The 27,748-nt window shown below is 38.0% G+C and overlaps 1 protein-coding gene across 1 annotated transcript; it reads right to left on the reverse strand.

Moving 5' to 3' along the window:
- Window positions 1-2,891: 2,891 nt before the first annotated feature.
- On the reverse strand, window positions 2,892-27,748 carry AFM (afamin). The gene is made up of 15 exons (XM_055341437.1): window positions 27,575-27,748; window positions 23,734-23,782; window positions 23,293-23,425; window positions 22,379-22,590; window positions 21,279-21,411; window positions 20,378-20,475; window positions 19,459-19,588; window positions 16,685-16,899; window positions 12,963-13,095; window positions 10,283-10,380; window positions 9,123-9,255; window positions 8,117-8,340; window positions 7,149-7,281; window positions 5,912-5,973; window positions 2,892-5,320 (listed from the first exon to the last, which is right to left on the reverse strand). The coding sequence occupies exons 1-14, from the start codon at window positions 27,660-27,662 to the stop codon at window positions 5,938-5,940; spliced, it is 1,815 nt and encodes a 604-aa protein (XP_055197412.1). The 5' UTR covers window positions 27,663-27,748; the 3' UTR covers window positions 2,892-5,320; window positions 5,912-5,937.

A 27,748-nucleotide genomic window follows, 5' to 3' on the forward strand; every position in this document is an offset into this window, starting at 1 on the left:
TGCTTCTCCCCTTGGCTCATGGTCTCTGTCTCTCTCTCTCTTGCGCGCTCTCTCTCTCTGTTTTACAAAACTGTAGCGATAAAAGCAGTGTGGTACTGGCAAAAAATAGACACAATGTTCAATGGAACATAATAGAAAATCCAAAAATAAACCCATAATTGTGTGGTCAATTAATCTTCTACAAAGGAGGAAAAATTATGCAATAGGAAAAAAAAGAGTCTCTTTAACAAATGATGTTGGGAAAACTGGACAGATAGATGCAAAAGAATGAAACTAGACAACTCTCTTACTTTATACACAAAAATAAACTCAAAATGGATTATAGATCTAAATGTGAGATCCGAAACCATAAAAATCCTAGAAGAGAGCACAGGCAGTAATTTCTTTGACATTGGCCATAGCAATATTTTACTAGGTATGTCTCCTGAGGCAAGGGAAATAAAAGCAAAAGTAAACTATTGGGACTACATCACAATGAAAAGCTTTGGCACAGTGAAGGAAGCAATCAATAGAACTAAAAGGAAACCTACTGACTGGAAGAAGATATTTGCAAATGACATATCTGATAAAGGGTTAGTGTCCAAAATATGTAAAGAACTGATGCAACTCGACACCCACTAAAACAAACAATCCAATTTAAAAATGAGCAGAAGACATAAACAGACATTTCTTTAAAGAAGATATCCTGATGGCCAATAGACACATGAAAAGATGCTCAATATCACTCATCATCAGGGAAATAAAAATCAAAACCACAATGAGATCTCACCTTATATCTGTCAGAATAGCTAAAATAAAAAACACAAGAAACAACAGATATTGGTGAGGATGTAGAGAAAGACAAACTCATATACTGCTGGCGGGAATGCAAACTGGTGCAACCACTGTGGACAATGGTATGGAGGTTCCTCAAAAAATTAAACATAGAAATACACTGCGCTCCAGTAATCACACAATTGAGTATGCACTCAAAAAGTACAAAAACACTAATTCAAAGGGATATATGCATCCCTCTGTTTACTGGAGCATTATTTACAATAGCCAAATTATGGAAGCAGCCCAAGTTCCATGGACTGATGAATGGATAGAGAAGAAATGGCATACCTATGCAATGGAATATTCAGCCACAAAAAGAATGAAATCTTACCACATGGATGGAGCTAAGGAGTATAATGCTGAGCAAAATAAGTCAGAGTAATACAAATAACATATAATTTCACTTCATGTGGAATTAAATTAACAAAACAACAGCAAAGAAAAAAGAAGAGGAAGAGACATAGCAAGAAACAGAGTTTAGAGGACAAACAGTTAACAGAGGGGAGGTGGGTGAGGGATGCATGAAATAGGTGAAGGGGATTAAGAGCACACTACTGGACAATAAGCTGTGTACAATAAGCATAGAGTAATGTATAGAATTGCTGAATCACTATATTGTATACCTGAAACTAATATAACACTGCATGTTAGCAATACTGGAATTAAAACAAAAAGCTTAATTAAAAAAAAAAAAGGTCAATAGCAACAATAGACTCAGGAGCGTGTAATTTGCTCATAGACTCACAGGTAGAAATTCAGGTCTGTCTGACTTTGGAGCCCACACCATCCAAGAGCTAGTATTGAAAACGAAGCTGTCGACATTCCTGAACTATTGTCACCTTTGCCTAACATCCAGATTGGGGGTTTAGGGGAGGAAACAGGTACTTACTGGTCAAATAGAAAGTCTAAGAAAAATGTGAAGTCCAAAAGTTTTGGAAATGGAAGATCACCAGTTACTACTTTAACAAGTCCTGTCCTGGGATCCCTGGGTGGCGCAGCGGTTTGGCGCCTGCCTTTGGCCCAGGGCGCGATCCTGGAGACCCGGAATCGAATCCCACGTCGGGCTCCCGGTGCATGGAGCCTGCTTCTCCCTCTGCCTGTGTCCCTGCCTCTCTCTCTCTCTCTCTCTCTCTCTCTCTCTCTCTCTGTGACTATCATAAATAAATAAAAAAATAAAAAAAACAAGTCCTGTCCTGAGTTTCCTTGTTTATATCTGGAGGATTTGGACCAAATAATATCTAAGACTGGCAGTCCATCACTTGATTATACTATGCATGTGTTCTTATTTCTGGTTTCCTAGAGAATAATAATAATAATAATAACCACAAATCTGTTCTTATTTAGGTTTGGGACACGTCGGCTAATGATAAAGAATATGGATGGTGTGTGTGGAAAACTAGAGTCAGCAAAGGAAAAATTCTCTTTGGCAGGTTTCATCATCCTTCTCAGGGTCTTCTAAAGAGCGCTAATACTCAGCATCTCTTCTGCTGTGCCCCTGAGATCTTCCTCCGAGCCTTATGGAACCATCAGAACCGGACCTATTATTACACTAGGAATGGCTAATCCTTTGGGTGAGTGCCCCAGAATGTCACCTACTGCAGACAGTGACTAACTGATCACTGCCCTCCTTCTCTCTGAACCTTGGCTCAGCTTTAGCATTCACTGTGCAGTGCCACAAGAGAACCAGTATTAATTGATCGGGGCTGACACTTAAAAAAACAAACAAACAAAAAACAGAAAAACTGTTGCATGTGTGTTAAACTAATTCCTCTTTTTTTATAAAGAAAAAAAATCGGACAAAATTTACATCTTATTTGAATTCTCATCTCAGAGTAAGAGATTCTGAAAACAAAAGATCGCGTTAGGTCCTTTATCAGTGACTAATGGAATTTCAGGCCAGAGGAAAAACAAGCAGCGAGGATTATCTAAACAAAAGCAAGGGGATGAGTTTTGTGATAAGACTTGAAAGATAGCACAGAATTTGTTCCATAAGAGAGTGAGATGTTTACACTGACATTTTTTTGTATATTTTTTTATTGGAGTTCAATTGCCAACATACAGCATAACACCCAGTGCTCATCCCGTCAAGTGCCCCCGCCCCTTAGTGCCTGTCACCCAGTCATACTGACTTTTAAGATTAAAAATGGAAAGCATACAAGAGACAGTGACAATTTTTAATAAATATTATTTCACAGTAAACCTAATTCTTATATGAGTCATAGAAACAAGAGTTCGAAGGAACCTTAGAAAGACCAGGACTGGATCTCCAGATCCCACAGAAAACCTGGGTGAGGATTGCTTGCAGTCTGGGTACTCATTGTTGTACCATGAGGCTTATCCCACTTAGAATCACCTCTAGTACTAGAAAATTCTTCATGCACTGAGTACTGGTGTGTTCTAGTCATCGGTTTGGGTTCCGTCTGAGCAGAGAACATGTGATTTGCCCTCATTCCAAATCCTCTCTTCTCTAGACAAAATACATCTTTTGAATAAACCATTCCTCTCCCTCCTTTCCCCACATCACACCAGTTACCAGCTCTTTATTAGTACGTTCTCTGGCACAACAGCAGAGAGTTGTATGGCAATTTCCTCTGTGAGTATAGAGTCTTGTGATGACAAGCTCCTGGGACTCTGGTTTCACATCTGCTGTGTTTAGCACGGTATGGGACACACAGCAGAATCCACTAGCAGGTAGAAAATTGAATTAGCAAACTGTGCTCTGATTCACTTCTGTTTGCTACACTTATTATCCATTATCTAAGTAAGACTTTCTTCCTGTTCTCCTCATTAGTAAATGGAAGTTTGGAAAATGGCAAAAGGAAAAACAACTTCACGAAATAAACATCTATTGTCTGCTGGCCCTTGTATTGGGTACTTTATATAGAAATCTGATACAGTTCTCTAAAGCCGTTGTGATGTGATGTGGATATTGTTCTTCCATGTTACACAAAAATATGGAGGTCTTGGATTGTAGGGAAATTGTCTCAGGATGTACAGCAAGTTAGTGGCAGTAGGAACGGGGTGCCCTCCCCTTCTTCTCCTCCTACACCTTCAGCTTAGATTGAGTGCCCATCAATGCAGTGCCACAGCAGGGGACTTTTTCTATCCATATGACATCCTATGTGATTGCTTGTTTACTATCCTTCTCCCCTGCCACGGGAACCATCTCTAATCAGCTCACGTTTGTATGCACAATGTCTGGCAAACAGTAGGAGTCTAATAAATACTTGTTGATGAAATAAATAAAAATCCCAAAGACTACGCTGTAATTGCTTTGCCAAAAGAACTCTGTGACTATTCTCATGTATTATTTCTTAAAGGTCATCATCTTTAATTTCAGACGTTGAAACACTAAAAACTTTAAAAGTTTAAAGAACAGTTGGGATAATCAGGCCACGAGCCCATGACCAACCTTCATTTCCTGGCTGCCCAGTTCCCCACACTCCCTCTCCTTAGACATCACTGACAAGCACTTACATCTCCAACATTAGCAGCAATTACAGCTTGGAGTAGTAAGAGAAAAGAGCCATTGTCCCTGATGCCTTGGGTGCTCCTCCCTTTCTATGAATGACAGATTTTATAAGTCATTCAACATGGCCACACCTAGGAGGTAGGGCGTACAGAGGTCAAGAATATTGTTCAGGGATTAGAGGACTCAAATTCAAACCTTGGTTCTAAAAAAAAATTTTTTTAAATAAAAAAATAAAAAAAAAATAAAAAAAAGACCTTGGTTCTGCCAATTACCAGTTGTACGACATTGAACAGATTAGTTTAACTCCCCAAGACTCAAGTTCTCTGTTTGCAAAGTGGAAATTAAAATGATAACTACTTCAAGGGTGCCTGAGTGTCTTATTTAAGCATCTGACTCTTGGTTTTGGCTTAGGTGGTGACCGCAGGTTTGTGAGATCAAGCCTCGGGTTGGGCTATGTGCTCAGCGGGGAGTCTGCTTGAGGATTCTCTTTCTCCCTCTCCCTCTGCCCCTCCCACTTGTGCTCTCTCATTCTCCCTCTAAAATAAACAAATAAATCTTCTTAAAAAATGATATGTATTCCATAGAGTTGTTAGGATTCCATGAGATAATGCATGGAAGGTACTTCGGCCAACGTTTCATACACTGCTCGAAGCAGCAGCAGCAGGAAGGCTGCCTGCCCTCAGCTCCACATGTCCTTTCCATCCAGTAGCAGCAAGAGCAGCGTCTGTGAGGATCCTGCCCATACCATTGCTGTTCCCTGCCTTCCTTCGAGCCATGTACATTTGCCAGTGGGCTGAGGATGCTGACGGAATGGATGTGTCTTGATTGATTAATTTGGTTATGGAGTTGACACATTACATCAGTCTTTGAGAAATAACTTTATGATTTCATTGTTTATTGCTCGCTACAATAACATGATTTCAGATAGAGGTTACAGAAGAATCTTCTCACTGTGTTCTTCTCAGAAAATAAAATCCACCGCAGGACAGACAGGAAGCAGGTAAGTCAGGGTTCCTCTTTTTTCCCTAAAACCTGGGAAAAAAACATAGTGTCTTATGCAGCACAAGAATGTGAAATAGTGTAATTTGGGTGATGAGAAGTCTTGTATATAGAAAACTGTGAGTGATAAGGATGCTGGCTTCTCATAGACTCAAACCTACTCTCTGTGGCCTCTCTTCCTAGACACTGAACGTCATTTTGTTCCTAAAGCTTGTCTATGAGTCTTACATAAGCTGAAGAGAAGAGTGCATCCTTTATATAACCGTGAAATCACAAATGTATTGATTTTCATTTATGTAAGTACTGCTGCAGCAAGACTCTTAGGACAGGCTTACTGTCGGTATTTGCAGATACAGCTGCCTCTCCATTCTGGTCCAGACAGCTGAGCTCAGTAGCAGAAAGACAGAGGACTGGGTACCTTTTGGCTAATCAGCAAAGCTGCTTGAATAGTGAGAGAAGTGCTACCACAAACACACCACAAAGATGTTAGAAGACCAAGATGGGCCTACGAGGCACCAGGCACATGGGATGAACCAGAAACAGACGTGGAAGCACCAGAACGGAAAAGCCCAGGTGACCACAAAGGTTTTTCATTTGGCATTTGACTTAGATAGCAGGTATTACCTTTGGTGGGTTTTACTTTGTACTTCTCAAGCAGCCTGGCTTTTGGCTACCACCTTGGGGCCCTGAGAGGGGAAAAAAGAAACAAAAACACATAGGAAAAATTAAGACATTACTATTCGAATTTGGAGAAGTATGTTGCCTTGAATTTTGGAAAGAAAAACTAAGGCAGTCCTATATTGCACAGGAAGACAACGAACACCCTCTCTTCAAGTCCCTTTTATGAACTTCCAATGGATTCATCCCTCCCCTTTCCATGGCCTCAACGTACACACTCACTCAGGTAAATGCTAGATCTTGATTAATAACCTCTAATTACATTAAACATATGTTTTAAAAGCTAATAATTTGAAACACACACACACACACACACACACAACTCCTCGCAGATCAAGCGCTCATTTGTAAAAAGTAGAGGGCTCTCGACCAGAACGAAAGCTGTGTGTGAGTATACGTGTCTGTGGCCACGCAGGAAGGGTACGAGTGGCATGAATTCGCATGTGTGCAAATTGTGAGTCTGAGATGGAGTGAGAGTCGCTAGGAAAGAAATAGTGAGGAAGGAAGTTGGGAATCAGTGAGGAGGCACTTCCAAGCAGCCAGCCGTCGGGGCCGGCACTCATGGGTACCTGAGAGTCCCAGACCACCACAAGTTGGTGAGACACTCCAGTCACTGGAGCGAAAACAAGCAGGGAGTGTGGCTCCTCTCTTCCCCCTGGCTACACTCATCAGCGCCCCCCCCCACCCCCAAACTCCTCACTTCGCACACCTGTCTGCTCACCTGAGGGATGCTGGGACAAGGCCTTGGAAGGTGAGACAGCCACCCACCAAGAGACTTCACATACTGATACGTGATACCCTTCCTGCTCCCCTCCCTTTAGAGCTGATAATGATTTCCTTTGCAAATCAGTTTGGCTGTTCGTTTTATTAAGCTAATGAGTGATTCAAAATGGAGAGTAAGGACCAACGGTAATATTCAAGGATAATTATTATCACTAAGGTATATGACCAAAAGTACTGGAATTAGAACCGGGTTCTCCTGACATCTTCTCTCACACCATGTTGTCACCAGGTAGACAGTGCCAAGGGCCTTCCACCGAAGCACCTGCATGTTAGCCTCGTAGGAGCTGTGCTCTCAGAGGCCTCAGAGACCTTGCAGGGAGGAAGCAGGATCCTACTAGGAGCTGTATTTTACGTAACCAGGAATAGCAGCTGAACTTCAGTGGAAAAGAAATAGAACTACCTCTTCGTTAAAGCAGGCTTCAGGCCCCTCGGCTTTGCAGCACCTCACCACCACGTTAGTGAAATCTGTAAGCAATGACCGCAGCACGTCATCTGTAAGTTCAGGCTTTCGCTTCACCAGATTGACGAGAAACCTGGGACCCAGAGGTACCAAACAGAATTAATTAAAGACTTCTTTCTTAAGTCCCTCTTCTCCAAAGTGCTGGTCACAATATCACATGTCTTGAGGGTCTTGATTTGGGGGAGTATAAAAAGTCAAAATATTCCACTTTGAAGGGGTCTCCTAAAGCTTTCCTATTGGACTTGTGGGCTGGATTTCATGGTGACATTCTCTGGAGGGTTATATAATTGCAAACAAAATGATGTAAAAAATATTAATATATATTAGGTGTTCCTTATGTACAGCATTGCAGATTATGTGATTAGTTTTGATCTTTCTAGAAGATTTATTTTCAAAACAACCTCTATTCCTTTTTTCTCAGTAGCTGAATGCTGTTTCCACTCTACTCGATATAGACACTGCCTGAATCCAAAAAAAAAAAAAAAAGGCTTATTCTTTAGCATTTATAACATTGCCTGATTGAGAAGATGAAAATAAAATTCTTGTCCCTTTTAGGTCTCTCATGTTTTCAAACATTAAGCAAATATCTATGACATTCTCTCAAGAGAGTCCAGTTCATCATGAACCTACTTATGAGCCTTTTTGCTGGTTGCCCTAACTCACCTTTCCAAATCACAGTGTACTAGACACTCCACACCTAGCAAAAGAAGAGACTATCTAGGTTTTGGCTTATAAACAACAGCAATAAATAGCCTCCAGTGTTTTTCTGGATTGGAGAGATTGGGCAATTTGAGGGAAGGAACAGGATTATAACACCAAAATCACATATGCATTACAGTACATCTTCTCATTAATACATTACATGCCTTCAGGATGAAAGAAAGGTGGATGAAAAAGAATGCTTATACCCGTCTTTCTTTCTTTGGAGCTCCTCATTATGAGCCTGACATAAGTCTGTGTGAAAGGTAAATAAATCTTGAGACGTAGATGGAGGCACATATGTTTTATCAGCTTCCAGTCCCTCAAAGCAGGGCCTTCTGAAGGCAAAGCTGGTTTTACAACAGTGGTCCACATCAGGATTGACGCTCCGATTTTCATTTATTCCACATAACTCTCCAAGAACTAAATCCACCTGTGCCAATGAAAGTTGGAATTCACATATGACTTTAAAACTTGAATAGGGTTTTGAAATATGGCCAGAGAAACATATTGTTCTATGATAACTGTTAACTGTACTCAGAAAAACCCATGCTTCTGTAAATGTGATACTACATCCAAAGCAAAGTAGAAACTTGCATCACAATAAAATTTCAAGCCATTGCAATTCAAACCCCTATATATTAATTTCTTGTTAGTGTAATCATTCTGAAACAATATGCTATTTCTGTCATTTGCCCTAACAATTTACAAATAACAAATAAGTAATAAGAAGATGTAAGAGGGGTGCCTAGGTGGCTCAGTTCATTGAGTGATGGACTCTTGACTTTGGCTCAGATCATGATCTCAAGGTACTGGGATGGAGCCTTGCATCAGGCTCTGCACTCAGGATGGAGTCTCCTTGTCCCTCTCCCTCTGCTTCTCCACCAGCTTGCTCTCTCTTGTTTTCTCTCACTCTCTCTCAATAAAATAAAATAAAATAAAATAAAATAAATAAAATAAAATAAAATATTTAAAAAATAGAAGTAAGATGATTTGGAGAACCCCAAGAAAATAAGACAATCTCTTTTGCTTCTTAGGATTGTGATGTGGTGAGCCCCGCCCCCCAAAATTTTGACATTCCTTGCTTAACAGTGTGGAAAACAATGAAGAAAGGCGTATAACTTAACTGCATAACTGCTATGGATCAATGAGCGTGGCAGATGTCTTTTTTTTTTTTTTTTTTAAGGAATAGTTAGGCTCATGGGCCATACTCACCAAATTATCAACGCAGGCAAACTCTTCACTCAATGTGCAGCAGGTGGTCAAAGCCGTCACCATTTCTTTGCCAAGAAAGGTCAGTTCCTCAGTGGAGAGCTGGGGGGCTATCTTTGTGAGCTTGACAATGTAGCTGAAAGAACATTTGTCTCTTTGGTTCTAAACAGAAACAGATACCTACTTTCCCTTGTCTAGCTACTTTAAACCCTAACTCTTCAAGGCTAGGAACAGCCGAAGTAAGGACATGAACCTCAGCTTTCTCAGGAAATGGCAGAGAACTCTTCCTCACTCCCTACTTCCCCATACCCTGCCTCCTAGATTCTGCATTTTTGGCTTCCTCCTAATTTCATGGTAATCTCAGAAATTCTCAGATTTGCTCATCCTGTCTTACCTGCAGGTACAGGAGCTCCCTGGCAGCAATACCTTAGTTGGTATGTAAAATCCTGCTTGAAATTGCTTGCATAGTTAGTAAATATTTTAAAGGGGGAATTTAATTAATAGATGCATGTTGGAAAAGGATAATCTGAGATAAAGAAAACTAATATCTTTAACAGGCTTAGTTTTACCAGCCGGATTGCAGAAAGAGTGAAATCATATTTTTCAAACTGCATTCTGATTTAAAGATGTTTGGTTTAAATACACACTATATTAGCCTGGTCATTAATTAAGAAAATCCAGAATAAACTGTATTATTCATTAATGCTCACAAAAGCACTAAAAAAAATAAATATCAAAGTGTTAAACAAATCCAGAATTATTTCTATGAACTTGGTAAGGTGAGTTCAAATTCTGGGCAAACCATCTTTACCTTGAGAAATTATAACGACCTGAATTTTGCTCTCTACCAAGCCTTTCCAAATGGGGCAGAATCCAGAGATTCTGGCTTGGGATTGAGAAAAGCAAGTAAAAACCAAGGCATTAGAGAATCAATTTCCTAGAATCTTGTATTTCTTTCATTTCTAGCCTCATTCCTGTTAAAGGCTGAATATGCATTCCATTAATATGCAAGCCTAATGTGCATTCTTGACTTTTGTATTTTTATTCTTTCCCAGTCTATAGATTTACCATAACTGAAGGACAGAGCTGAATTTTTGACACTTTGTGGCACTCTTTATTTTATCCTGGTCACAAGTGTTAAGCAACTTGTGCAAACAACTTACTAGTATTTCAGGTCATCTTTCCCCAAATTCTGGAAATGTTCACATTCTCGCTGTACGATCTTGAGGCTTTTCTCAGTTGTTTCATTGAATTTGTATTCCTAAAAATAAGAGCAATCATATTTATGAACATCTTATCTAAAATTTAATCATAAGCTTCATGTCAACTTGTCCAATAGCTTTTATTTGCACAGTATTTTCAAACTACCATTACATATATTGCTTACTAAATTGAGAGTACTTTTTTTATGAGTGTGTAAAAATTTAAATCTTTTCAGCTCTAAACATAGATGTGGCTCTTACTAAAATTTGAAGATCCAAGTTTTTCATCATCATCTTGTACATTTTTTAGAGCTTTCCAGATTATGAAGTACAAGTCAAATGTTATGTTGACAACGATCATACTTGATAATCACTTTCAAGTGCCAGGACAGTCTTTCATTTTTACATAAAGGAAATCAGGCTTATGAAGTCAGATGACTTGCCTAGAATGACCCAGCTAGGAAGTATTGCTATAGAACACTTTTAATTACAGAATAAATTTAGTAATTCATCTTTATTTTATATCTTCTTTTTCATCAGTTAGAATTGGAACTTAAAAACTCAAATAATTGTATTGAAATATTTGACAAACTGTCTCCTTTAGCATGAAATTGGAGATCTACTGCGTGGCCACCAGAGAGAAAAAGTACACACCAGTGGATGGATGCTGTGAGGCAAACTGTGCCTCCACATGAAAAACGAATTTTCTAACACTTTAGTGATTCATTTAAAGGTCAGGAACAGATTCCTTTCAGGGACAGTGGCGGAGCTAGACTGGAAGTCAGGTCCTCTTCACTGTTCAAATATGGATGAATGTAAACTGGCTTTTATGGCAAGTGGATACAATTTTTTAAATAAAGCAAAAGCAGCACATATCAAATGAATGAGAAACAAATCAGAAATGTCAAATAATGAATTTCTCTAATAATTAAGGAATACACATGAATCGATACTAAAACACACTAATTTCAATAGGAAAATGGATAACAGGCATGAGCAACTTGTTCACAAGAAATTTATAAGTACACTAGCTAAAATCGTATGGGAAAAACCTAACTTTATTTAAAAATCAAATAAATGCTTAAAACATAGTCACTATTTTTTACATATAAATCTAGCAGTTAATTTCCTAGGGTGGTGAAGGCAGAGGTGAAGTATTTTCTTTTTCTTTTTTTTAAAGATTTTATTTATGAGAGAAAGAGAGCACGTATGAGCACACAAATGGGGTGGGGGGAGAGGGAGAAGCAGACTTGCTGCTGAGCAGGGAGCCCAATGTGGGGCTGGATCTGAGGACCCTGAGATCATGGCCTGAGCTGAAGGCAGACGCTTAACAAACAGAGCCATGCATGTGCCCCTGATGTATTTTCAAGCACTGTTATTCATGCAAATAAAACTTTCTAAAAAGTAACTTGGGCATTTGTATCAAGTGCTGTTTTTTTTTTTAAGTCTATATGCTTTGACCTAATAATATCCCTGGGAAATTATTAAAGTCAATCTTAGGAAAATAATCATAAATATTAATAGAGATGAATGGAATGAGATATTCACTTAGGGTCACTTATAAAATTAAAAACCTAACTAAATGTTCACAATGTCCAATACACAGTAGAATATTTAAATAAATCATGATGATGAGATTTGATCATTTAAAATAAAGTACAAGGGCAGCCTGGGTGGCTCAGCGGTTTAGTGCCACCTTCAGTCCAGGGCATGATCCTGGGGCCTGGGATCGAGTCCCACATCAGGCTCTCAGCATAGAGCCTGTTTCTCCCTCTGCCTGTGTCTCTGCCTCTCTCTCTCTCTGTGCCTCTCATAAATAAATAAATAAAATCTTAAAAAATAAAATAAAGTACATTTTGAAGTCTGTTTAATGACATAAAAAGTTCTCTATGATAGTAACTAAAAAAAATAGATCCAGAGGCACCTATGTGGTTCAATCAGTTAGGCAGTCAACTCTGGATTTCAGTTCAGGTCATGATCTCAGAGGCCTGGGATTGAGCCCGGCATCAGACTCCCAGCTCAGCGAAGTGCCTGCTTGAGGATTGTCTCTCTCCTTCTCCCTCTGCCCCTCCCCCTGCTGTAAATAAATAAATAAATAAATAAATAAATAAATAAATAAATCATTTTAAAAACTAGATCCCAAAATTTCTTAAGAGATTGTTATCTAATCTTATTGTTAGGCACACACACATGTGCATATATGCATAGAAAAGATGAAAGACAATCTTAATTATAGCTATTTCTCAGTGACAGTATCAGAGCTTTTATTTTTATCTTTGTACCTTTTTTGCCACTTTCCTAATCAGCTTTGATAATCATTTATTATTTTATAATCATGGAAAATCCAATATGGCTCAAGAAAACGCAGAGTACACAAATATAGCTCTAAATGTAACACATTGAATGGGAAGAGGGTTTTTTGCATCAACACACAGAATTACTAGTGCAGAACAGTGTGCAGAAACCTAACATCATTTCAATCTGCCCAAGAATCAGCCCCACTGTATTTAAAGTAGACTCAGATGGGTCAATCACATTTTCTACCCCCTAAACTGTAGTAGAACTTTGATATCAATTTTGAAGTGTCTGTTGTGTGGCTTTGTTTTGTTTAGTTCTGTGAGCCCAGAACGGTGGAACCCACCGCATGGCGGTAACAGTCGGGAGGGTTTTCTGTGTGGCAACACTCTTTGAGAAGCTCCTCATACACTCCGGCAATTCTTAAAAGCTCCGGCGTAGACAGCTCTGGATGTCTCCTTGAGTGTTCATAAAGGAACCTGTCATGTGTAAAATGTTTCATACATTAGACCTTAGAGAAAGAACAAAATATTAAATCCTGCAATCTTTTAAAGTGATCAGGGGTTGTAATACTGACTCTGCTTTCAAATGCTAACTCCTTCCTCCGGTTTGCTCAGGGAGTGACTTCAGAGGGTACTGTCACTACAGGACATCATTTTGCAAAGGTTCCCTTCCACAGTGTATTTTAAACTAACAGTGCTTTTACTTGAGAGGACAGAATGATTAGGGTCTTTCTGAGTTCATTATTAGGGGATTTGATGCGTAAAACATCAGAAATAGTGCATCATGCCATCAATCATTTGGAAAATACATACTGAGTCTAATTCTGTTGGAAACTGCATTCAGACCTCCAACTTGAGATGGTGGAAGTATGGCTTCCTCCCCACTCCAGGGCCACCGTGGTGAGAGATTGGGAAGCAGCTGTGCCCATGACTTCATCCCATTACTTGTCAAATACAGGAGTAACCCTGGAGCTCTAGGTCATTGACAGGGGTTTCCATGGCCCCAGTGAGAGGCTCCAAGGGTCCAGGCAGTGTGATGTGGGGGAGAAATGGCAAAGCGAAAGGAAAGAGGCTAACACTTATTAAGCCCTTAGTAGGTGCTAGCACTGGATCAAGCTCCGGGCATAAGAGATACAGAAACACTTCCTAGCCTCTGGAAACACTTTTCTTATTGAACTTCACTTAGTCCTCAAGGTCAGTACTATTTTACAGCTGAGAAAAGGAAGTCCCAGACCAGGTAAGCACCTTGCTGTTAATGGAAACGTAACATGTGAACCTGAGTCTCCTACGATGCCTACTTCATTCTTTTCTAAGCCAAGTTGACTCTCATTGCAGGAGAGGGGTGTCTCCTCTAAGCACCTCAGCTGTGCTCTTTACAGTCTTCTTCGTAAAAAAGAATCTTATCTATTCCATCCAAGATAAGTTAAGATGGCCTTCTATGTTTGGTGAGAGCAATACCTCACAAAAGTTTCTCGATTTCAGGGAACTCTGCATCCCTTTTTGTTTTGCAGCCTTCGATTCTCCTGATTAATCTCATTTTTTCTGACACCATCTCTTCTGCTTCTCCACCTGCTTTCTCAATATTATTGTTGGGATATATCCTTAGACCCTAAAGCAGCAGTGTTTACCCTTCAGAGAATCAAGGACTCTTCTTAATATCTACTGAAAGCCATGGACCTTTCTACAGTAATAAAATCACACCAAAAAAAAAAAAAAAACAAAAACAACAAAAACAAAACAAAACAAAACAACAACAACAACAAAAAAAAAAAAAAAAAACCACCATCAAAAGGCTGTAAACAAAAAAAAAATTCCTAGAAGCCTCCCCTAGCCTGGAAGATCCATTGAGGTCTTATGTCAAATGTTTACACCCAGAAAGACTGAATCTTAAAAATCCCTTTCTGGCTTAGCATGCTCACTGATGCTCTGTGATTTCTCCTCAAACACTATGTTGTAATAAGATGGTGATGATGATGATGATGACGATGATAAATTGCTTCCATTTGGTGGGCACATGTGCTAGGTACGAGGGAAACACACTGCCTCTAACACTTTGTTAAGCTTAATCTGAGTTAATGCCCACAACTCATGAGAAGCAAAAGGGCACAATGGTTACAAGAGCAAGAGTCTGCAGCCAGACTGGTCATGTTTGATTCCTGGCTCCACCACATATTATCTGTGTGACTTGGGAACAAATTACTTAACCTCTGTGCATCAGTCTCCTCACCTGTAAAATGAGGACATTAAAAGTATTCTAACCTGAGAGAGTTGTTTTGAAAGTTAGAGCTGGTTAGCGGATGAGAAGCACTTAAAATTTGGTAAGTTTTCAATAACCTGTGTCTTCCAGAGCTCCAGGTTCACATATGAAACTGTCTCGTGATATTTGAGACCACATTGTTGGACCTGGAGGGCATCATGCCAAATGAAATAAGTCAGTCTGAGAAAGACAAATACCATATGATTCCACTATAAGTAGAATCTTAAAAAAAAAAAAAAACCCAAAACAAAAAACTACAAACAGATGAATAAACCAAGAGCAGAATTAGCCTATAAATACACAGAACCAACTGACGGCTGCCAGAGTGGGGGGAGGGAGGGTAGGCAAAGCAAGTGAAAGGGAGTGGGAGATAGAGGCTTCCAGTTACGGAATGAATAAGTCACAAGAATAGAAGGCGCACAATAGGGACACAACAGTGAATGGTATTGTGATAGTGATCATGGGATCAGATGGTAGCTACACTCGGTGGAGAACCTATTATAATGCATAAACTTGTCAAACCGTTATGCTGTGCACCTGAAACTAATGTAGCATTGTGTGTCAACTATACTCAAGTAAAAAGAATTGTCTTGTGACTTCCCAATTAGTTAGCTCATGAGTATCTCAAAATCAGCGTGGTCAGATTCAAACATATTCTCTTTCCCACAAAACCTTCGACCCATACTTCCCATCTCATTGAATCTGAAAACTACTTACCCAACCACCTAAGTAAGCCCCAAACTGGGATTCATTCCAGATGAAGTTTCTAAAAAACAAAAGTGATTTTGTCCTTCCTTATTCTTCAGGGAAAGCCCTTCAGTGGCTTCTCATTACTTAGCCTGCCTGTGTGATCTGACCACATACACTTCTCACTACCTTCCTCTGTCACTGCAAATACCCTATACGAAGCCACAAGTACATCAAGTGGTTTTATACTTCTATCCATGATCTATCTCTTCTGTCTGGATAACCAAAATGTCTTTAAGCACCTCTTCCCCATCGAGCCTTTCCGGGTTTCCCGGGTATACTTGACCACTCGCTCCTCTGTCTTTACATTATAGATTACACAGTGCCATCAGAAATCAAAGAACGCGTCCTGCACTCATTTATTTTCCAAGTCTGTCTCTTCCCACATCACATTCCCTTGCCGATGAAAGCTTACTGAGGATAAAAGCCATGTCTAATGTATAATGCCTGGATTACATTTCATTACCAATAAAGTGGGAATGAATGGATATTCTCATATGAATTTTATGTATGATGATGTAAAACAGAGAGAGGTTAACTTGTTCAAGTGATGCAACCAAGACTCAAATCTGGTCTCTTTAGCTCCAAGTCCACTAGTTTTCCTTGAACGACTGCAGAGTGGCATAGCATGGCAATTCAGCTTGCAACTTCCTAGGCCAGACTTCCTCTGGTCAAATCCTTACTCTGCCAGCTTTTAGCTGTGAACCTTCAACAAGTTATTTAGCTGCTCTGTACCTTTGTTTACTCATCTGAAAAAATGGGGGAAATCATACAGGTTTCACATGACTGTTGTGAGAATTAAAACAGATCATTCACATTAAGTATTGAGCCCATTGTCTGGCACGTATCAAGTACTCAATAAATGTTAGCCGTCCCTCTAATAACACAGTCGCATCTTCTTAAAATCACGTGAAAATGCCATTATCTGTTGCTGTGATTTTTTAAAATTATGTGATACCCAATGATTTAAATGGTTCCCATTCCTTTCACCCAAATTAGCCAAAATAGATCCAATCATAAGTTTCTGTTTGCCTTATAAATTTCAGTATAGACTTATGTTACTCAGCCATGAAGATCGTTTGATTAGCATCTCGTTCTTCACACACATTTTCGCTTTCAGTAAATTTTGCTTCTCTTAGACCTAAGTGCTTTGGTCTATCATCTTTATTTGAGGAAATGATGCACTCGCCACGCTCTGGCATTTTCTTTTCACAGCACTCTTTGATTTTGCTGGAGATGGAATCTTGTTTGGAACAAATATGGTTCATAACCTTGCTCTGTATGACAGAAGAATGAAAAATTAGTTTCCTCATTTCTTCAGGGCTGGATTTTCCTACATGTTAAATGGTTGCATGCAAAGTCCACCATGCCCCTCACATCTAGAATTGCTTCATCAGATGATTTGATCATAGTATTTATTTAAATTTTGTATTAATGTAATACACATGAATTTTTCACATGAACGCAGGTTTTATTTCTGGGGATTTAAAATGATAAATTATGAAAATAGATACTTATAAATTCACATTTTATTGTAAAATATTAATTTTTAAAGTACTTCTCTGATACATTGTAATTTTAAATTCTAAATGTTGTTTCATGCTCCTTCAATGAAGGCTAGCAAAGACATGTGACTAGAATATCTAGAATCCTAGACGTCTTCTCTCATGTCCTGAAACTATATTGCCAAGCACACAGCAGAAACTCAGTAAGTATTTGATAAGTGAATGAAAAAATGATAAACAAATGAACTACTATGGCAACTTCCAGATGAAGTCTTCTCAAACAAAAAAAAAGCTATCCTACTCATTGTTATGAGTTTCCTATGGTTACTGTTCATTTGAAGCTGTTCAAATTGTCTAATAATATACAAAACAAAAACCCTTACTGTACCCGCTCTCTACACTTCATCTCAATTCTCACCCCCACACGAAATTGTGGGAATAAAAAAAAAATGTGGGAATAAGGGAGAAGGTGAAGTTTCCTTATTTACACATTCGTTGGATACTTTTTAATAAGTTGATCTGGCCCCTAATCTCTCCTCCAGACTTTCCGATATGAGTCTGCACATTCTCCCTCCTTTCTGTTCCACTTTCACGTGTACTCTGCTGAGTTCCAGAAAATATGAAGCTATTCCAGGCCTCTCTGACTTTGCCCAAGCTGTTCTTCCTCCTCCTCTGGTGAACACTGAAGGCAGAGAATGGGATAAAGCTCTGGGTTGAAGTAAAAAAAAACAAACAAAACAAAACAAAACAAAAAAAAAAACGGGGTTGGGGTTGTTGGCACCATGTTTCCAACAAACCATATAGAACCAGGAAGCCAGTCCTTGCAAATATATACACACTTTACTGAAAGCCATCACTGTTCTGGCAGCACATCTCTTTAACGTCTGGGATTCACTTCTGTTTTGAACAAACTGCAGTCTAACTTCTCTTATTTCTCCATGAAGGCATTAAAAGAAGACATATTAAGGACATAATATGATCTCTTAGCTTCAGCTACAAACTTCACCAAAAAATCTTCAGTTATATTCTATCTCTATATTTCTATTTCTATTCTATTCTATATAATAGTTAATATTATAAACCCACATTTCCATAATCAAACAATAAAAAATAGCGTGTGAGATTGCTTTTAATTGGAGTCTGATTAAGCACAAAATAATTCTTGGGAACATCTGTTGTCTACTGCTTGAAATAAAATATATGTATCTTCATATTGTAAGATTCGAGTTAATTAATTTACAGTTTCACTGTGAACTTAAAATAGTAAAACTAATTAAAGGTTGCTAAGAAAAATCCTCATTTCAACTAAGAAAGTAGGGTATTTTTTCTTTTTTTTTTTTTAAGATTTTTTTTTTTTTTAAGAGAGAAAGAGAGCAGGGGGAGGGGCCAAGGGAGAGAGAGAGACAAGGACACTCCCTACTAAGTGGGAAGCCTGAAGCGGGGCTTGATTCCAGGACTCCGAGATCATGATCTGAGCTGACTCTCTCTCTCTCTATGTCTATCATAAATAAATAAAAATAAGTTTTCAAACAACAACAACAACAAAAAAAGAGTTGAACAGTTAGCGGACTGAGCTACCCAGGCACCTCGGAAAGTGAGATATTTTTGATGAAATTGTGTTACTTTTGTATGCATTAACAACTTAAACCATCAACAATATATTTAACAGCATTTACCCTTAGAAAATCACTTTAAAGAATAACATAGGAGTTACTTTAACATCACTTATTTGACAAGAACTACTTTACAGTGGTAAAAATCATTCTCTGAGCTTGACTATTTAATTTTTAATATCTCTAAAAGAAGATGTGCAATATTAAAGAAAACTTCAATCTGCTTTAAATGAATGTTCACAAATTCTAAATCCTTAAAATTTTAGGTCAAGGACATTTACCATATGCAATAGAATCTGTTGAGTAATCTAACAGCAATCTCATGTATAAAAAACCCCAAAGTTTTATTTGAGCTTATTTGTTAATATTTTTTTATTTATTGTATGTCATTATTTGACATTTTATTACCATTTTAAAATATTTATTTATTTATTTTAGAGAGAGAGAGCAGAGAGAGGGGCAGAAAGAGGGAGAGAGAGAGAGAATCCTCAAGCTGACTCCCTGCTGAGCACAAAACCCAGCTCAGGCCTGGATCCCTCAACCCTGAGATCATAATCTGAACTAAAACCAAGGAGGCAGCTTAGCTGACTGAACCACCCAGCCCCCCTTATTAACATTCTTATTTCATGTGGTAAAGTAGTCACATATCAGGGCAACTTCAGAATAAAAAAATGGCTGCCCCAAATCACTATTTTCACTTGTTTTAGAGAATATTTACCCTGTCACGGATGCACTGCACAGCATCCCCTTCACAGCATCCATTGTACTTGGAAGAAACATCTTCTAGGAGGGAGGTAAGTTCCTTAAATTCAATCTTGGGAAATTTTTGACTAAGTATAGCAACATTTCTGGAAAAAGAATTGATAAAGCACTAAAACAATTTGGACAGCAAGTAAGACAAGAGGGAATTCTTTGCTGATACAGTTTAAATAGCTGCAATAAGAATTGGTACCGTTGTTTTATTCACAGATATCTTTACCAAACAGCTGTTTATATGTGGCACAGCCTGCAGGGTCACCCAGAAACTCCCAGGCTGATATTTTGAGTCCTAGACCAGGAACAGGATAAGAAGGGCTGAGATATATGCTCCCTTCCATAATTTTTATAGCAAAACATGTTTTGTCAGGACCACAGCTTCCTGTTTTGAGCTCATAGCAGGCATAGATAATCCATCCCAGAACTCTTTCCCGCTGATCTGTTTGAGATTTTGGAATTTTTCTCAAGACATTGCAATAGCACCATTACTAATTGGTCAGGATGAGCACTGGAGATGAAATTTGTCCTTATAAAGTTGTTTCCTGGTCACTAAATTCAAAGATGGATGGATACATCCCATCTTAAGCCTAGCTGAAAAAAATAAAAATAATAAAGCCTAGCTGAGAACTCTCAGACCAATTCAGATTCCCAACTAACCAAAGAGTATCTCAGAAGTAGCCCTCTTTCTCTCTAGGGTCTCTCCCTCTCCCAGCCCTTCTCTTATCTGACCTAATGTCCCGGTTCTGAGCTACGCGAGTGGGCTGGGAATCATCTGAACACCTCTGAAGAAAAGTAAAAATAAAAAGTCATCAACAAGTTAACAAAAACAGGACACAGAAGAGAAAATATAAGCAAAGACAAGACATATATTTGAAACTCACATGGATTCTAAGACTTGCAGTCCAAATTTCATAAGTGCCCCACAGACATTTTTTTGAAAAGAAGATGATGCTTTTAAATACTGTATGACAAGTTCTGCCTGAAGGAGAAAAAGAAAATTCCATTGAAGCAAGAGCAAAATCTCACTATTCTCTTATTTCATAACTATGTATCAACCAAGTTTTCCAAAATTTGCTCAGAAACAGAAGGTCTTTTTGTTGTTTTTTTTTTTTTTTATCCTAATAAGTTTATATATCAAAAGAAATATGCGGGACGTCTGGGTGGCTCAGCGGTTGAGTGTCTGCCTTGGGCTCAGGCCGTGAATCTGGAGTCCCTGGATCGAGTCCCGCCTCAGGCTCCCTGCGTGGGGCCTGCTTCTCCCTCTGCCTGTGTCTCTGTTTCTCTCTCTCTCTCTCTCTCTCTCTCTCTCTCTGTGTGTGTGTGTGTGTGTGTTATGAATAAATAAATAAAATATTTTTTAAAAAAGAAATATGCATTTGTGGCACATTATAGAAGTTAGACCAGTCTTCCTGATGACTGAATTATGCTTGGTGGGAAGATGACGATTAAATTTTATGGGTAGCCAAAAGAGGGCTTCCCCAGAATAAAAGGTAAAATGCCATCTTTACGCTAGATATTCACTCACTAGGGCTTTCTTCCAATTTCCAAGGAAGACAATGCTAGAAGAAAGACCCTGGAAATAGGCAATTGTCTTTCAAGGGTCTCAGGTAGTAAGAAATTTAGATCAGCAGCAGGTGGACAAAGGATTGAAAAAACCAGTGAAAGTGGCAAGAAAAGGACTACTAAATGGTAAACAACCCTTTGCTATAATTTAACTTTAAGTAAGGATCTGCAGTTTGTGGTGATTCCTTATCATTTTAATGAAATAAATGCAATACTCACCTTTGTTCGAAAGCAGTTAGCTTTGTCTTGTTCTTCACAACATGTTTTAGTCATCTCCTCAAAACGAGCAGCAACAGTCAGAAGTGTAGGGGCAAAAACAAAGGGGTTCCTTCTGGAAACTTCATAGATATAACTATAAAAGAAAAAAGAGAGAAGAGGGGAAAAGGGTAAAAACAGGAAAAGAAGGAAGAAAATGGTAGACAAAGGGTGAGAAGACAGGGAAAGGAAAGATAGGAAAAGACAAGAAGATCAAGTTGTAAAACTCAGAGGAGAAAAGACTTTCCATTATGGAAGCCTTCAAAATAAGGCAAGATTATCTACTCTCTAATAGAGTTTTATCAATTATCTTGCCAACTCCCAAATCAGAGTGAAGATGACAGTTTTCATCCTGAACACTGAACTATGGCTGCTCCAGGTGGTCAGCAGCTATCCCTTCCACATGCAAGGAAGAGCTGCCAATGCACACTCCACCTGAGATTCCAGGATTTTATTTGCTTTCATTCAAATGCACTTGTAATTTAAGTTTCAATGAGCACACCAGCTTTCCAGAAAAAGTCTGTGCTTCTGCAATTACTGCACTACTGAAAACAGATTTTTGGTAAACATCCATTGATTTAATGTTTACCCTCAGTAAAAGCTGCACCTTCCTAGGGCACCTGGGTGGCTCAGTCGGTTAAGCATCTGCTCTTGGCACAGGTCATGATCTCAGGGTTCTGGGATTGAGCCCCACATCATCAGGCTCCCTGTTCAGCACAGAGTCTGCTCCTCCCTCTCTCACTCAAATAAATAAATAAAATCTTTAAAAAAAGAAAAATCTGCACCTTCCCTTTGGGAAAACTAGATTATTTCCTCCAGTAGCCATTTGGCACCGTTAGGGCCTTCTAGGTTGGAAAATAAATATGTATCTTTATTAAAAGGATCTTGAAAGTCGATTTCATACCTTGTTCATCCTCAATGCTGAGCACAGAATGTGACTCGCAATACACATTACATGAATTAATCCATCAATGAAACTAGCTATGTTCCTTTGGATTAGATTTTGGACTCAGTCTAAGAATAATTCTTCAATTAGATAATTCTTGCACTAAAAGAAAACTTACTTGTTTAGAAAGGATTCTCTGTTACTTTTATAAGTCTGGCATTTCTCTTCAGGATCCAGGGTAGGAAGAGGAGGCAGAAATCCTGCATCAGCTTTCTTATTATGGAAGAAGCAAAGTTTTCTTTCCAAGTCAACCTTACTGCAGCAGTGTGAAAAATTATGCTTTTGTGGCAGTCCCTCCAGAGCACATATATTTTCCAGTAGAACATCATTCTGGACAACAGAAAAGTAAAAGACATCTTTTATTCATTGTAAAGTTTTATAACCTTCTGAGATGACACAATGAACACAATGAGTGATGAGTGTCCCCCTTTGGGAAAGAGATTCTAATTTTCCCAGTATTGTCAACAAAGCATTGGTACCCACACCTGTGACAACCATCCCACACTTTGGAAAATGTTTTCTACTCTATCCTGGGGCCCTTTAACCTTTTACTCCTTTGCTACTTACATTTCCCTAATATAACAGCTTTTATCCTTTTCTCTCAAGGTGATAGGGTCAGAGTGTGAATGTGTTGATAAAGTATTAGCAGTAATGTTTAGTAGCAGCCTTCAAGAAATGCAGATGGTGACGCTATTTGGCAGAGGCTAAGAAAAAGCGGTGTGAAAATGGAGTATATATTGAGAAAGCAGCTAAGGATGGTACCTCTGTCCTTCTGTGCACGTTGTCAGACTATCTGCTACGTCCCTGCCTGTATGCACATGGCATGGACCATAATCTCATAGCCAATTCCTCTGGGGCAACATAATACAGAATTGCATGTATCCAAGGAAAGGACCTTATCCTAAATTCCAAATTCAGGCAAAATTAAAAATGAGGGAGCATAGAACATCTCCTTTTTTTGTATTTCAAGCCAAAAATTCTCTGTTTAACAAATATGCTTATTTGTTTAAGAAACACAAACAATTTACTTACAGCTAATTTTGAACACACTGGGAGTGTCATGTCAACCAAGCATTTATCTCTATATTCTGTCATGGCTTTTACCAACATTTCTACTTCTTCAAAGGAGGCCTCCTGAACATATTGAGCAAATACGATGATAGTGCTGCAACAGTCCACACAGAGTACACCATGATCACCTGTGGAATTTCCACTTCTGTCCAACAAAAACTCATAGAAACATTCACTTGCTGACCAGTCTCAGGAAATTATCAAAGTGTGAGGGCTATAAATTTTGCAATTTCTTGGCAATTCAGCTGTCTCATCTGAATTTTATGAGTAATGCTGTATTTACTTTTTAAATATAGCTTCCATTTAATTGAATTAGTTTTGAGAAGCATTAACATTTCTGGAATATATCAAATAAGCTCATTTAAACACCATTATCATCAAAAATAGTTTAGAGAAACTCACATATATCCAACATTCTCTTCTATAAATTTCTGGGTGAAACTGACATCATCTGAAAAGCAACGATGTTTAAGTTAGTATGTATCTCAGTATTTTAACATTTTCCCACAAAATAACTATATGTGACATCTACATTTACAAGTATAAAATAGAAAACTAATTATAGAAAACAATTTGGCATACTTAACAAGAAGGAGAAAAGTCATATGAACCAAATTTGAGATCTTAATCATAGCTTACAATGTACTCAAGAGATATTCATTAAGTTGAACTGACTTAAATTAATTTCAAATTGACCAGACTTTAGATTTGCCATTGATGGCTTCTTAGTCACAAATGTCAAATCAAGCACCATTTCCATGCTAAGTATTTATCAGGTATTACTAGAAAAATAATATGAAAGTTAACTGATATATGATGTAATGCTACTACAGGGCCCGACAAGATATGCCATAGTGTGCTAGTAGCTGGTATCATTTATAATGCTAGCCAAACACAGATATTTAGATGGACTTTGGACTAGTCTAAAATCATTGATTCCCTCCCAAATAGTACATCTTAATCACAGCACGCTTATATTTGTCTGTATAGACTACTTGTATGGAGTCCTTACTTTTGTAAGGTATTGTGCTGGAGAATAAAAGGCAATCAGTGATAATGAAGACATCTCCCCTGAACCTCAGGTCTCTAGGTACTCTCATAGTGCAAGTAACTTATAAATATGACTATAATCCAATTTAGAATGTATTGTGACATCCTAAAGTAATGTAAGTAAGTATATGGCAGGAATGCTTCATGATCCCTGGGTGAGAAAATCAGAAAAGGATTATAGCAAGAGTGGCATATGGACTGAGTCTGAAGAAAAAAATGTACAAGATATCAGCTAGCAGAGAAATCAGGAGGCTCATCTCTCTATGTGGCAAGAATAATGTAAGTGAAATCACAAAGGTAAGAAATCTTGGGATGTATTTGAAGAAAGTCAATTAATCTCCTTTCATGAGAGCGGGGGTCATAAATATTGGACACTTGGATTCATATTATAGAGGTCTTGCATATAAAGCCTAAGAGTTTGGGCTTCAATTAGAAGCCATAAAGACCCATTGGAAATGTTTATATAGGATAGAAATATGATTATTTTTTAAATGGAAGTATAATTAACATACAGTGTTATATTAGTTTCAGATGTACAGCATATTGATTTGATAATTCTATACATTATTTAATGCTCACCACAATAAATATAGGCACTATCTGCCATTCATATAACATTACAATATTATTGACTATATTCCCTATGCTGTGATTTTCATCTCCGTGACTTCTTATTTTATAACTGGAAGTTTATATCTCCTAATCCCATTTATTTCACCCATTCCTTTGCCCACCTTCCTTTTGGCAACCACCAGTTTGTTCTCCGTATTTGAGTCTGGGTTTTTTGTTTGTTTTGTATTTTAGGTTCCACATATAAGTGAAATGACATGGTATTTGTCTTTCTCAGTCTGACTAATTTCACATAGGATAATACCTTAAAGTTCCACCCATGTTGTTACAAATGGCAAAATCTCATTCTTTTTTATGGCTGAGTAATATTCCATTATATATATATATATATATATATATATATATATATATATATAATATCTTCTTTTTCCATTCATCTTTTGAGGGATATTTGGGTTGCTTCTATATCTTGGCTATTGCAAATAATGCTGCAATAAACATAGGGATATATATATATCTTCAAATTAGTGTTTTCATTTTCTTTGGGTAAATCCTCAGTAGCGGCATTACTGGATCATACGGTATTTTTAATTTTTCAAGGAATCCCCATACTGCTTTTCACAAGGCTGCACCACTTTACATTCCCATCAGTAGTGTACAGGTGTTCATTTTTATCCACATCCTCACCAATGCTTGTCATTTCTTATCTAACTTATATGAACCACAAATGACTCTGAATCACCAAAGCAATCTTGAGAAAGAAGAAAACTGGAAGTATCACAATCCAGAATTCAAGATATATTACAAAGTCATAAATCAAAATAGTATGATACTGGCACAAAAATAGACCTACAGATCAATGGAACAGAATAGAAAACCCAAAAATAAACTCACATTTCTATGGTCACATATAATATGTGACAAAGAAAGTAAGAATATACAATAGGGAAAAGATAATCTCTTCAATAAATGGCGCTGGAAAAACTGGACAGCTACATGCAAGAAAATGAAACTGGACCATTTTCTAACACCATACACAAAAATAAGCTCAAAGGTATTAAAGACCTAGAGGTGAGACCTGAAACTATAAAATCCCTAGGAGAAAACACAGGCAATAATCTTTTTGACATCAGGCTTAGCAACATTTTTCTAGATGTGTCTCCTGAGGCAAGGGAAGCAAAAGCAAAAATAAATTATTGAGACTGTGTCAAAATAAAAAGCTTTTACACAGAGAAGTAAACCATCAACAAGATTAAAAGGCAACCTACTGAATGGGAGAAGATATTTGCAAATGATATATTTAGTAAGGAGTTAATATCCAAAATAAATAAAGAGCTTAAACAACTCAATACAAAAACAAAACAAACAAACAAAAAACCACACACACAAACAAAAAACAAAAAACCCCAAGCAATCCAAGTAAAAAATGGACAGAGGATCTGAATTGATATTTTTTCCAAAGAAGACATACATATGGTAAACAGATATATGAAAAGATGCGCAACATCACTAATCATCAGGGAAACACAAATCAAAACCACAATAGGGTATCACATAATATGATCATTTTATATGCTACAAAATACCGGCCAGGTAGTGGTATATCTAATATGCAGGGAATTAGACATAGACACAGAGCCTGACAAAGAGAAAGTGACAATAACTATTTGTCAAATAGATAGGTGGGAGAATGAATGGCTGAATAGAAGAAAAGCAAGAAGCCCATTAGGAGACTTTTGCAATTGTTCTATTAAGAAATCAGCAAGGCATGAATTTTTTCAGAAGTCCTGGAAATGCAAAGCACAGATGCAAGATATATTGAAGAGACAAAAATCAACAGGATTTTTGAAGAAGTCACTACAAAGGGCAAAGGAGAAGAACTCAGAAATGACCATTCTTTAAGCCCGGTGACTGGTCTCACTAGCAGGCACTGTGGGGAGTATGAAATTAAGTCAGACACAATCCACATCTTCAGGGCCGCTGCAGTGCTCATGGCACTTTTGCACAAGTTACAAAAAAGTCCTTCATCCATGCCAGAGCAATTACAAAAAGGCATCTCTTCTAAACAGACGAAATTCAAAATGTTCCCCCTTTGGAAATTAAAAATATATGTCACCCTTTCCCCCCGGATGACACTGCCTTGGCCGGATTCACAAGTGTGTACAAACTTGAGGACATTTATTTATAAACTGTCCGGTTGGAAGAAGCCAGGACCTGCGTACACTAAAGATGTTTGTCACCTAGTTGGGAGATACATTAGACAACCAAAGATTATAGAAAAATCCCATCTCACATTTAATATTCCCCTCTTACCATACACCACATACATTTGCAAGAAATGCTAATGTTTTCAAATCCAAATTATATATTGCAACAACACTTTCTAAATTGCCATTAAGCTGGTGATCATTTGCTGGGTGTTATAACTACTATCTCTGTCTATAGATTGGGTAACATGACCACAAAACAAAATCTGGGAAGGTTAGTTCAGCATATGTGACCAGTATATTTAAACTCATGGGGGGGGGGAGTGAAAAATTAAATGGAATTAAAACAAGATTAAAAAATTAGAAATTATCCCAACATAGTCATTCCTTACCTATTATACAAGTAAATTTCTTACCTAAGTCTTGAGGCTGTGTGGGCAGTGTTAGAGATTCAGGCACAAAGAACAGGAAAATAACAAAACCTGTAAGTTTCAACTGTTTCATTTTTTTTTTTTAAGAAATCACATTCACAAAAGAAAGTAATGTAACTGAGGAAGATCAAGTTTTTATATTATTCTTTGACACTATTA

The sequence above is a fragment of the Nyctereutes procyonoides genome, unplaced genomic scaffold, assembly GCF_905146905.1.
Source record: "Nyctereutes procyonoides isolate TBG_1078 unplaced genomic scaffold, NYPRO_anot_genome, whole genome shotgun sequence".
Lineage (NCBI taxonomy): Eukaryota > Metazoa > Chordata > Mammalia > Carnivora > Canidae > Nyctereutes > Nyctereutes procyonoides.

What these genes read in the sequence shown, in the direction of transcription:
- AFM (XM_055341437.1), bottom strand. Translation starts at nt 27,662, where the DNA reads ATGAAACAGTTGAAACTTACAGGTTTTGTTATTTTCCTGTTCTTTGTG. An exon ending in AGAGAATCCTTTCTAAACAA is followed by an intron (nt 21,412 to 22,378) that starts GTAAGTTTTCTT and finishes TTTCTTTTATAG; the next exon opens with TTATATCTATGAAGTTTCCA. An exon ending in TGCAGTGCATCCGTGACAGG is followed by an intron (nt 16,900 to 19,458) that starts GTAAATATTCTC and finishes TCTGTCATACAG; the next exon opens with AGCAAGGTTATGAACCATAT.